Source organism: Oenanthe melanoleuca, chromosome 3 (genome assembly GCF_029582105.1).
Source record: "Oenanthe melanoleuca isolate GR-GAL-2019-014 chromosome 3, OMel1.0, whole genome shotgun sequence".
Lineage (NCBI taxonomy): Eukaryota > Metazoa > Chordata > Aves > Passeriformes > Muscicapidae > Oenanthe > Oenanthe melanoleuca.
In genome coordinates this window covers 11,748,603-11,762,313 of record NC_079336.1, presented here as the reverse complement: position 1 = coordinate 11,762,313, position 13,711 = coordinate 11,748,603, and the positions used below count along the sequence as shown (strand labels likewise).

The window sequence follows — 13,711 nt, the reverse complement described above, 5'->3', positions numbered from 1 at the left end:
ATACACCTACACTGCCATTTTTCTAATGTAAATTAAGTTGATGCATTTCAATTCCCACCTACAGTGGGCTAAAATTATGCACAATTGCAGCTTATATAATGACTGTATTAGGCCTTTGTTCATCTGTGCATCAACTTAAGAAGGCACAAGATGCATTTTAAAAATCACCACATCAATTTCTCTGGTCAGTAATCAGCATCCCAAAGACATGGTAAACTTTCCACTTTAGCTTAAAAAGAACAAAAACAAGAAAAAAAAAACCAACTCACAGCAGGACCAACAATGGCAGTTTGGTATTACAATTTAGTGAAAATTAAGATCCTCATTTAGTACGTGTGACAAGAAGCAGTAAAGTGCTGTCAGAGTGCTTCTTTTCAAAGTTATTATTTTGCAGCAATTGTTAAAGAAACACATTAATATAATTGTAAATGGAGTCTGCTAAGAGAGTCTGTTGGATTGACATATCAAGTGTCTGACAGCTCTGGAGAGGACAACCACCAGTATCTACTATTTCATACATAAAAGCTCTTTCCTGCTCCTGTCCACTTTCAGAAGTACACACTGTAAACAAGTAAAAGCACCTTCACATGCAGCTGTCATTACAATCCAACATGAAAACCAGACAGAGGAGCTAGGAGTGGGCAACTTTGAATGCAAATTAAATAGAAGTCATTGTCGTTCTTCCTTCTGACAACTTAATTGAGCCTTTCCATCAGTCACAGTCACTGAGCACAGAGCTGTCAGAAGTCTGGCTGGGAACAGCAGAGCTCCTCCTCTCCACTCCTTTCAATGTGATGGGTTGAACCCCAAGATGCCAGATTATTCAACAAAAAGAACATGAGGCACTGAATCCCCAGCAAGGGCAGGAGAAGGAAAAAATCCCTGCAACTCCATCTTTGCCACTGTATAAAAGGACAGCTCCTGCTCTGTGATCCATTTCTTGCTTAGAGGCATAGAGTGAAAATGAATTATCATTTCTATAGCTGCTGCCCCCGGAGCACATTAAGAAAATCTCTAAGTATATTCCATTAGAAAAAGGAAAAAAAAAATCACACTACAAAACACAAAAACAACCAGAAAGATGCAAGGCCATCAAGACTTGCCATATGCAAATTTATTTAAGTAAAGTATCTGATTATATAGTTTACATATACAAAGCTTTTCTCATCACAATTCCTTAAAATGATTTCAAATACTCCTGTGCATTATTAACAACTATCTGCTATCTCTAATTAAAACTAAAATTAAGTTACTAAAATCTGACACCTACAGGCAGAATTCAGTTTTCTTCTCTCCTGAATTTTATTTTTGTTCAACCGTGGTAATAAAAAACTATTTCTCATCATGAAAAAAGCAATTACTTCAAACTCACAGCAGAAATACCTTAATTTTTTTTCCCAAAGCCAAAAGAGGAAAATCTGGGATTAAGATTAAAAAAGTGAACTCAAGTACTGGGTCTCTAACACTGGGGTTATTTCAGTTCCAAAATACCTTATCAATATTTATAATAAATATAAAAAATGCCTTTTGAATATAGGCAGCAAGTTCCAAAGGACTGCAGAGCTTCAGGTACTGTCAATAATTTTTTTAAGAAACACCTTTATGAAATGTTTAAAATGACATCTGACTATGAGCCATCTGGGTGGAAGAGCATGCATGCATAACAAGGGTATGAAAATAAAATTTTAATAAGTATACAGCTTTGAGTACTGACTGAAACAACCAAGCTACCTCTCTGTTTTCTCTCAGTAAATAGCATATTATGACAAAAGGAGACTCATATTTGTGATAGTAAGTATTATTTTAACTGTTGTTTTAGAAAACAAGAACTCAAAAAAACATTTAGTATGGACTTACTAACATAGAAGTTACAAAAATTAAAAGCCTACCAAAAACTCCCTCAAATCTTAGTTCTTTTATTTCTCCTTCCTTCTGAACCTTTATGGAATGTAAATGTCTAGCTTTATATTAAATTGAAAGTATTAGATATTTACTGCTGACTGAAAACCTAAGTTCTAAGTATTCACATGACTCACACTTAAATTCCCCAGTTCCTGTAAGGATCATTACATTGGCTGTAAACAATAAGTGATAATGACCCTCTTCTGAAGGAAAGGAAGAAAAAAAAACGATTAAAGAGTAAACAAATTGTTAATACATATAGTTTTAACTTTATGTTTTCTTCTCTGCTCAAAAATTTGTTAATACAACTTGCTTTAAAATGATTGTTGAAAATAGCACTAACAAAACAGTTCCTGTTCTTTACTCCCAGTCATCCTAAAGAAAGGCTTTCCAGGAGCACATATAACATACACACATAAACCCCTAGGCTGCTTAGCATAGCTAAATGGTGTCAACATGGAATCATGGAATGGGGGAGAAGAGAGAAGTTATGATTTTGTAATTGCCTAGGAGCCATAATAACTATTTTAGACTGTAAAAGAGCTATAATACAGGTGACCTAAGTATTTGAGAAGTTTTAACTTCCAAGACTGCTGAAGCTGAAGAGGTATCCCACCTCTGAAATTTGATCCACAGCTGGTTGTGACTACTTTTTTTTTTTATTCTTCACTTTAGGAAGTCAGACTGAAGGAACATAACACCAAGAGGGAGATACAATTATGTAATTTTTACGCCCTCTGTAACAGAAGACAAGAGCTGCCCATATACAAGAAGGGTTCTCCTTTCACGAACTCTTTAAGTCTTTCTGTTCAACACAAAGAAAAAGGATTTTGCTAACTGTAATAGTATTTCACTTGACCTTCTGTTCTTTAAGTTTTATTTTTTTGTTAAAGGCAGCGTGTAGAATAAAAAGTTTGACAGCTCCCACACACTGTGAGGCATCCAATTTTCAATTACAATCAAAACCAAAACTTAAAATGAAAGTTGAAACGTGAATTTGTGACAGTTCCCGCAGCAGTCCTTGTAATTCATAATGTACTGAAGACAATTTTTGGCTTGTAAAACTGTCACTAAAGAATTTAGGTTAATGCTTATCCAGAAATTCCAAACAAACTGCAAAAACCTTTACAAGGCTGAATGTGAAAAACTTTTACAGATTACCTTGTAACCCACCAGTTCCCTAAACATTCATAACTTTTAGAAAAAGTTAAGCCTTAACTTTTCTGAAAAATCTGCACATAAACACTGTGTGTGAATGCAGTCCTCAAGTTAAAATAGGTTGTAATCAATACCCCTAAGTAATCCAAAAGAAACAACATTTAATGACTCTAACTCTGTCAGACATGGCTAGCCAAAAATTAATATTACTGCTCTCTGAAGGATATGCGATTCTTGCCTCTCCACATGAGTTTTATTAGAATCCTTCTATCTTAGAAGTGATTAGCAGTTACAGAATACAACAGCTAAATTTTTTACTTTCAAATGTATTCAGAAAGCCACAGACAAAACCCAAAGAACTGATAAAATATAATGTAGTCTGGATGTTCCAAATTACTAATTCCAGTTAATATCCACTTTGATGGGTACAATTCCGACGTCTTATAATTATTTTAATCTTAAATTGTTTTGGATGCTTTATTCAGAGACAGAAATAACAGGTAGTGGATCTAGACAAGAGAAGTGCCAAACTGTGGTATCATTACCCTCCCAGACCTCCTGCAGACTGTCTGCCACATCCATCTGAACATCACCTTTCAAAGGGCTTTCTGCAAAGTGTAACCTTGAATACAAAGAACAGTCAGAACTTTCTGTCTTTTTTTATGGACTGTTTATACTGCTAAAAACAAGAGCAAAATACATAGTTTGAAATTTTAGTAGACAGAACACTCCTCTGTGCAAGAGTTCAGGCAATAAAACGTTTTTCTGCCTTCCTTCATGACACAGACTACACATGTGTATTTACAGGTTTTACAAGAAACTGAATGATTCAATTCTGCTTTAAATAAACCATTTATTCCTCCCAGTATGACCAAAGGACACACTCCTACAAGCCATGTCTGAATTATTTGACTGAAAATAACACGGTATCAAGCAAGAAGACTCTTTTCTTACACAGCTGTTTGAAGAAACACTCACCCATTGTTCCTGTCCATTGGGGGCCAAGCCTGAAGCAGCAAGACCAGGTGCTGAAACTCAGACAGACTCTGACTGGACTCCAGAAGTCCCAGGAAGAGATGGTATCTCTTTTCTTCATTTTCAATATCTGTTATCTCTACCTGAAGGAGACAAAAACCAACCAAACTAACTCACTAAGCCAGATATTTTTTTCCCCCTCAGAAATCAATGATTTAAAAGCAATCGACAAATTATCTGTGAAGAACATCACTATTCCAAAACAATGTAGGAAACACAGTAAATATAATTTTCCCATTCTCTTATCTCTCTTTTTCAACTACATGCAAATAAAATGGGAGAACACAGATGATGTGGAATGACTTAGGTGGACATTCATAGAACAATGTAATCCCCCACAAATATATTATTTGATTAGTTTAGAGGATCAGATCTCTGTCTTCTTCAAACAACCAAAAATTCCTTAAATTTCTTTTTCTCAATGTACAGACATATATACATACACACATTTTCAAAGAATGACTATATCCAGTGCTTCCCTGATACGTACTACCCTTACTCACCCATGAAAATTCAATAGTTTGATCTGAATTTACAGCACCTCATCTTTTCTCACCCAGAAGAAGAGCCTTGAAAGATGCTTCTCAATTAATCTACCCAGCAAAGAACATTTGCTAACAAGTAATAGAGTATTTCTCTGCACAGGTGTTCTCAGGTGTTTGAACCTGAGAAAAACAAAACCCTACTGTTCTATCAGTTCCCAGACAATTCTGTCTTGGGACAAGGACCTATCTCTGTTGAAAACCTGCAGCTTTTGCCTGGACTTGAATTCACTCCAGTTGATGACAGGTTCTTTTAAAAATAATTACTGTCTGCAGTTTCATGGTAAAAATGTGCAAGGCAAAAGGTCTGCCTGTCGAAGGAAGGTTGCTGTAAATGAGAACCAACTTGCTACTAAACGAGAAGTAACTTTTGCTTAAAAGTTTGGATATCACACCAGGAGGCTTTCACAACTGGAATAGCAATTTGCTGCCTACCTGACATACACAAGTTTTTGGAGTTTAACAACCATTTGTTACAACAACAAAGTAGCTCCGTCTGTACTAGTAACACATTCTAACACTGAATTTTTCTTCCAGAGTCCAGAAACTTCCAGAATATCAAACACTTCAGTTCCATCTTATAATTCTGCTGAAGATACACAGCATTAAATGTTAACTTTTTCTGTTTCAGTCCAAGTAGTTCCAAGACATCAAACATGGACAAAGTCTTCCTTAGCTCTACAGCTACTCTGAAAGATTAAAGATCGCATCCCTATCTCTTCAAAGTGGCTCTGAGACATCAAGGGCAAACTTTCAAAAGAGGGTGGAAAACAAACATTACTGATGCATTTATTGAGCTGCCTACATAATCTGTGACTTTAAAATATTTAGTGTTGAAAAACTGTTTGCTTCTGTCTCCAGAGTATATCTGAAAGCACCATATACTAAAACATTTCAGATAGAGAAAAAAATGTTTCCTAGATCTGTCCACTTGAAATATTTTTCTTTACTGCAAATGTCACATAGCAGACATCAGTTACCCACTTGTAATATATATACTGGATAATATATTATAATCCTAGATATTGAAATGACAAGGTTGAAAAGAGAACAGAGATAAACAAGAAAGGAAAAAAGAGACAGAGGATGTTACTCTCTAAAGTTTCAAAATATTTACCATCTTAGCAAATTAAGTACTAGCTAGACAGCAGAAGCTCTCAGACTGCTTACCCATCCTCAAAGCCATTTTTCAGAAAACTAGCTCTTTACATATTGAAACCAAGTCCATACCATTCAGGATGGTCCACTGAGGACATTTTAGTATACCCTCACAATCACATTACTTGAAAACGCAGACTGAATGTTAAGATCTTTCTAATGATAACCATAAAATGGCAATGATTGGCAAAGACAGTATCAATATATGAGGAAAGCTGTCAGAGAAGATCCCTTATTAGTAGCACAGAGTGGATCAGACATCCTACTCAACGTGAACTGAATTCCAATAATTCTGCCTAATAATGCATCTTTACAGACTTGGGTTTATATTTTTTTATGAGCTTAATTAATCTAGCACCATAATTTTGTGTTTTGGACAGTTGGATCCTTGCAACATGATTGCTTATGATGTAACATACTAATTAATTGAAGTCAATCAGAAGAATTACCTTTCTATTCTCAAACACAGAGCATTTCTGCAGCATTTCTCTCTACAATGGCTTTAAGTCACCTATGTTTCTCAGTAAGAGTAATAAAAATAAAATTAACTTTCTACAGTGTTAATGATTTGTGGTTTTTAAGAAGGCTAGTGAATATTCACTCTTTTTACAGCATTTTAGATGCATGTCACTTCCATTTAATATGAAACGAGAGATTTCAGTGATAGTTCCTTGCTAGAAAGAAGCAACAGATTGACACAGCACAAAGGAATAAGGTTTTAACTTTTATTTACTAAGTGTATGTATGTATATACATACATGTATCTAAATAGATTGATGTATATAAACACACAGAGAATTTAAGTTTTGCTCTGTATTACTGTCTTTGCTTTCAGAGTCTGAGGGAGAACACAGTGTGAAAGCAGACACCTCCCACAGCAGAAACGAGCACGTTCTGTGTAAAAAGGCAGAAATTTCACCCTTACAAAGTGAAAGCTAGCTGAGATGAGTTGTTGCAGTTAGTCAAGCCTCTTGTTTTGTTATAATAACAGATTTTTTTAAAAAAATCCATTTTTAAATGAACACTCTTTGTAGCAATTTTGGATGAGCTATTCAGATAATTCTGAATGTTGTAACACAGCGTAATGGGACAGTATCACTCTGCTTCCCCTTCCTTTTGGTTTTTTTTTGGTTTGTTTTTTTTTTTTTAAACAAAACCCCAAAACATCTTTCTTAACCACTCTGAGGTTAATCATGCAAAGATAACCTACCATGAACTGCTCAGAGCCCTCTTAACCCAAGTGCCTGTGAAGAACCTGTCAATAAACAGAATAATGAGGCCCACAGCAAGGCATGAACTTCAGATGACCCCAAAGAAAAATGAAAAACAAATGGAAAAAAAAAAATCAAACAAACAAAAGCAGGGTTTTCAGTTTTAACAACAGATTTGCTCAATTCTGACTTGATTCTCCTCAGTTGCAGGCAGTCTCTTTGGCAGTAGAACACAGCTGGCATCATGTTTCTCATTAAAAGGCTGCACAAATATTTACCACAATGGGGAAGTCAATTAGGGGAATTAATTGTAGAAATTATACTCATGATAGATTATAAAACAAAATACAAATTAAGTAAAGCCAAACCTTATGTTAAACTGTTAAAACACACAATTTCATTATTGAGGGACTACATATGTTCAGAATTGAGAATATATAAACATCTGCATATATTAATGCTCCTTCCAAAAATCATACAGAAAATTCACAAAGCAAAATACTGGCTACACAAACAGCAGGAGCTTGTCATAGCCTGCAAGAGACTCAGTGTTGAAGTTAAAAAATCTGTGCACTTAAAATTTCTCCTCAAATCCAATTTTTCTGCTTTATGATCAAATCTTTTAGACTTACTCTAAATCTTATAAGACTGTTTCCTCACAGATTAGATCCTATTAGATGCCCAAAATGTTGAAAGTACTCAGTTTATAGACTTTCAATGAACAAAGTTTTGACTCATCAATATTGCTCTACAGATTTGCTATTGCTTCATACTCTTCACCTGTGGTATGGATGAAGGAATTCAAATACAAAAAGTTGCCTCCCCAGTTAGTTCTGTAGCTTCTAGAAACCTACAGTTTTACAGAAACTCTAAGATGATGCACTTGAGGAATGATAAAGTTAAATAAAACTGTGGAAATCATACATGACTGATAAAAAAAGCCTTTGGTGTGGCAGACCACAGAATCAGTGATTTAGTTTGGTGCATTATCTCACTCCTGAAATCACAGTTAGTTTAAAACCAGTATTTACAGCAAGTTTGGAATGTGGCTGTACCTGAACTTCATCCTTAAGTTATAGATATCAACTATGGTCTGCTGATCCAACATGACAGACACATCTGATAGACATGTAAATGCTTTATTGCTAAAGCCATTTAATTTGACAATCTAACTGACTTGGCTGATGAGAGTGCCTTTTGTTTGAAAAAAAATGGAAATGGCAATAAAAAGATCCAGCCAATTCAACCCTCTCCTACCTCTGAGATAAAAGAAAAATGCTATTTTTGTATGAGAATGGTGAGGAGGAAAACTAATGCAGACAGACCTCGACCTCCCTCTGCCCACTGGTATCTATTCTGCAAATTCTGTTTTACTCTATGTTGGTGTGACAGAGCCATGGCTTTCATCAACAGTATCTGTAGACTACAAAGGAAATAAATGATAAGGATGTTTATAAATGAAACCAGAAAAGTATTTTCCTGCACTATAATTGCTTGTTTATTGAGAAAAGATATATCCATGCTTTAAAGCAGCTCCCTGTACTAAAGGCAGAAAAATTTGCTGTTACCAAGGAACTCAACCAAAAACGTACTGTTTTACATGATTATAAAATTAATTTTATTACACCTACCAGATGGTAAAGGTATTTCAAAATGTGTTCACGTTCGACATGGCAGCATAAATTGGAATTAATATGGCATTGAAAATAGAAAAACTAAGCAGGCATTTGACTGGTCCCTTGTTGTTACAATAGACTTGCAACTTGTCAGAACTTCCTTGTAAAATGTACTGGTTTTGTGTATCTCCCCACATCCCTGCCCAACCTGTAGTTGCAGAGAATTCATCTGTGCTGCATTCAAAATAATAGGCAGATGTGACATCAAAGATTTTATTCAGATTTGAGACAGGCAACACTGATGCAAAAACTTCCTTCCAGTCATTAGATAGGCTTAACATTGTTCATAAACAATGACTAAAATGATCAGTATCAATTTGATTGCATTCCTGTAATTGCCATCTTGGTGTGCTGTTCATGGCTCAAAAATACAATAGCCTTGACCCAAGGAGTTTACAACCAAATCAAGTAAATCAACAAAGAAAATACTGTCCTTCTTATACACCAGGCCAGTAAGGTTTGGTCACTAAAAAAAGTAGTCTTTCCACTTTGCAGGCTGTAATCTGTCATTCCCTGTTCTGCTGCTATCTGAGATACTGAAATCCTGCACAAATAAAAGTTACTGAAACCTACCTCCTGTACAAGGCTGCAAAGTTAAACACTGTTACAAAGATATAAAATACATACAAAATCACAGGTTAAATGGAAATTTCAATGTCAATTATTCCCAATATGAACATGAACATCAAAAATCAGTCAAAAAAAACCCCAAACACAATCTACAACACTGTACACCTGTTCCTGAAATTGCATAGCTACTGACTCTGCACATGTAAGACTGGGAGCTTTTAAAGGCTATTATTTATTTCATTCTTTTCACACTGTTTCAAGTTAGAAGTCCTATTAGCCTTGATGTTAAACACATTATAAACTTGTGAAACAATGCAAAACCACAAGCACATATTAAACATCTTATTCAAGATCTCCACATGCCAGGAGATCCCTTTTTAAAGGCAAAGCCACAAGTGCTATACTCTGCAACACACTACCAGCAACCCCTTATTTCTAAACTGGGGTTTCTTTAAATAAGTCCAAATTAAGCAACTTGTAAATTGTGATTGAGGGGAAAATCCTCCAGGACACAACAGGGTCAGGCTGGGGAGAGTAGTAACAGGCTTGGAAGAACAAACCATTCAGCCACTGGTTCACCAGCACATGGGCAAGGGCACACAGGATGGATAAAGTCAAGGGCAAAGGAACCTGTCAGCTTTAAATAGGCCCTTTTGATCTTACTTTCTCCATCTACTCTAGTTCACAGCTTGATAATTCCACTTTCAACCCATTTTGGTAAATGGAAATTTATTGGTAGTAAGTCATAGTTGAGAGATGGCATATTTTAAAAAACAGTTCCACTGGCCTCACAAAATGTTCCTGTATAGTAACAGGATTTAGCTCTTGTTTAATGAAAAAAAAACAACAGTTAAAACATGATCCAGTTTGCTGCAGATTAAATTCCCTTGCCTGAAAGCAGCTTTTTGAAGCCATGCTTATGGAGTTATCCCAGTTAATACAAAGCAATGGTTTTATTAAGGAACAGTCACTTAAAAACAACACACCAAAACCAACAAAATATAAAAAATCCCCAACCACATTCCAAGGACTGTGCCAGGGAGGTTTAGGCTAGATATTAGGAAACGTTTTTTCCCCCAGAGGGTGGTTGGGCACTGGAACAGCTCCCCAGGGCAGTGGTCACAGCACCTGACAGAGCCCAAGAAGTGCTTGGACAGTGCTCTCAGGCACAGGGTGTGACCCCTGGGGTGTCCTGTGCAGGGCCAGCAGCTGGGCTCATGCATCAGGGGCTACCCTGACCCAGACTGGAATACACAGACACTGTCTGACAGACAGAAGGAAGTGTCTGTTATCAAAACTACAATCTTAGAGCAATCAATTCAAAATTAAAACTGAAGTCAAGGGTTTTGCATGAACAAACTCAGTGTTTACAACCCGTGCCTTGTATCCCAGAGGACAACAGAACTCTGAAGTCAGGCTTTCTTGCATTTTCCCAAGAGCTGGGATTCACATATTAAAACTATTATTGAATTCTGAGCACATATACAAGCCTGCTGCATGCAGAAACTAAAGAGATGCACATAACAGCACAGGTAAAATCCTGCTCAAATTAAAGCCAGTGTACAGGATAAGCAAGTTATGGGATTCAAGTTAAAAAACAAATCAACAAGAAGCCCACTGGTGATGAATCAAACTAAGGCTCAGCCACATATTGAGTTCTTACAGAAATACCCAAGAATTTTTTCTTCTGAAATGATTTATATATTGTTTAATTCCTTTTCTGCTTCATATGCAGCTCACTAAGAAATGCATATAGATTCAATAAACACAAATGTGTTGCCTAATGCATAAAACTGAGTAACTTGTGCAGAAAATAAAATCCATTCATTTGTATTCTGCAGGAGACTATGTCCTAATCTGCAAATACATTTCAGCACAGAGAAAACCTCTGAGGACTGTACATAGATATTGGTGGGGAGAATAAGAACAAATAATGAAAAAAAAGAGATGCATTTGAAAGACTCCTATAGCTAGACAGCTGGAACTGAGACAGGACTAACATACATTATTTAAATTGTATATTGACTAGATGTCCATTAATAGCAAAAATTTGGATGCATGTATGGCTAAAACTAACACCTGTACAACATGAGGGACTCACAAACATGTTAAATAATCTTCTGTGTACACATCAACTACTAATCACTGTTTTGTAGTTCAGAATTTATGTATTATATAAATACTCTAACACAGAGCAGACAACAGCATTGGAAGATACAGCCTAGAAATGACTTTAATCTTTAAATATTTCTTTTAAGCAGTTAGCTGAGCATCAGCCATTTCCCTCCATACCATACACAAGTGAATTTTAATTTACCCTTCTAGTCATCACTACCATCAACTAACAGTGTACCCACAAGCTCACAGTGTTCACCCCTATGTATAACTACTGTCTTGATAACCAAAGTTTGCAATTCTTGCTAATAATGCAAAATTCTTTTAAAAGCTGTTTACATGTAAATGAAAAGTCAAAATTAGTACTTCCAAAATATCTTCCTGCAGATAGGCAAGACTAGCAAAGTCAAAGATATATTTCTAAAAAGATTCACACTAAACTAAGATACAGTCTTACAGGAACAAGAGATTGTTGATGTCAACTCCAATTTTAAATAATATTTCAGTAATAGTTAAATAAAGGAAATGCATATTTTTAATGAAAAATTCCATTATTGTTTATCTGTATTTATGAGCTAGGCCAGGACCAATTAAAATACCAGGTGGATGGTTATCACAAAAGTATTTAAGCTGTAAAAACTGAAATGAGTGAGTAACTCTATTGCAGCCACAAAAATAATCCAAATATGGCAGGCAGCATCATGCACCTGTCACACCAAATGGTGCTACAAAAGCACTGCAGTTGGTGGTTTTCTTTTTGATTTGGTGTAGTTGATGTCCTAGCAGTCACAGTTTTGAGAGCTTTGTGTCCCTGGGTAACAGCAGCAATGTGGAAAAAGAACCCCCCATTCTCTCAATCAACACAAAATACTAGAAATTACTATAAAGTAAGAACTATTTTAAGAATACCTGAGAGAGGGCCCTCAGATGATACAGAGTTTGCAGACTTCTAAGTAAGAATTGTCAACTAGCATGATGGCTAATGGGATAAGAAAACTGGTTGGAAAAAAAGGACAGCATCTACTGTCACAGTTATTAATAAAAAAATACTCATTAAAGATATTAAGAAAATAATACCTACAGAAAACCAGTTTTACAATTTACTTATATTTTCAAAAGGCTTAAAACAACATTCCTGACTAGAAACCACTGAAGAACTTGATCTACTAAGAGGAAAAAAAACCAAAAAATGCAAACAAAAAACCTGTTTATGATTAAATAGTAAAGGTAAAAAATGGGTTTATGGCTGCTTATTTGTTTATGTTTTGGGGAGACTGCAAGCATTGAACAGACAAAAATGCAGACAAATGATTGTCAACGCCAGTTTATGTCAAAAGAAACCTCCAACAGACTAAAAAAAAAAAAGTCTAGAGTAAGTAAATGACTATATGATGGCAAATAAAATGCAACAATGGTGAAACTACTGCATTTTAAAATATGCTAAATTAGCCTAATCAAGTCAAAGCAGTAAGCTGACCCTCACTGAATGAAATCCAGAGACCTCTGGCTGATGTACAGATGAAGTCAAGACAGCAATCGAGGTATTGGGATGCAAAACCATGGACTGTTAATTTCCACAAGGACAGCACATTCACTTCTCCAATTACCTTTCTCAGAAGGTGTACTATTTATCACAGTGGGGTCTGAGCTAGAGGAGAGGACACTTACAGAGAGAAAAAGCTGTGGAGGAGGTGGTGTGACTGGAATTGGTTACTTAGAGTAATCAACAGAATAAGGGATGAAGTACAGTGAATAGACAACTTGATTTCCTGGATTTTCATATCCAAAAAAAACACAGAATGTAACAAATAAAAAGATTAAGTCATAGAAACACAGAATGGTTTGGGTTGGAAGGGACCTTAGAGACCATCCAGTTCCAATCCCCCTGCCATGGGCAGGGACACCTTCCACTACACCAGGCTGCTCAAAGCCCCTTCCAACCTGGCCTTGAAACACTCCCAGGGATGGAGCATCCACAACTTCTATGGGCAACCTGTGCCAGTGCCTCACCACCCTCACAGTAAAGTTATTTTTTCTACCACCTAGTTTAAACCTACTCTTTTCCAGTTTGAAGTCATTCCCACCTGTCCTGTCACTTCAGGCTCTTGTAAAAAGTCCTTCTCCATGTATTTTGGTGGCTCCTTTCAGGTACTAGAAAACCACATTTAGGTCACTCCAAAGCCTTCTCTTTTCCAGGCTGAGCAATCCCAGCTCTCTCAGCCTTTTCTCACAAGAGGTGCTCCACCCCTCAAATCATCTTGGTGATCTCTGCACTCACTCAACAGCTCCATGTCCCTCCTGTGCTGGGACCCAGAGCTGGTGCAGCTCTGCAGGTGGGGTCTCA

General features: G+C 36.3%; 1 protein-coding gene across 1 annotated transcript in view; it reads right to left on the bottom strand.

Moving 5' to 3' along the window:
- The window catches only part of NBAS (NBAS subunit of NRZ tethering complex), a 157,565-nt gene that overhangs the window by 16,870 nt on the left and 126,984 nt on the right, over window positions 1-13,711 (bottom strand). Inside the window, 1 exon segment of the mRNA XM_056488728.1 lies at window positions 4,039-4,178. Coding sequence (XP_056344703.1) covers window positions 4,039-4,178 — 140 coding nt within the window.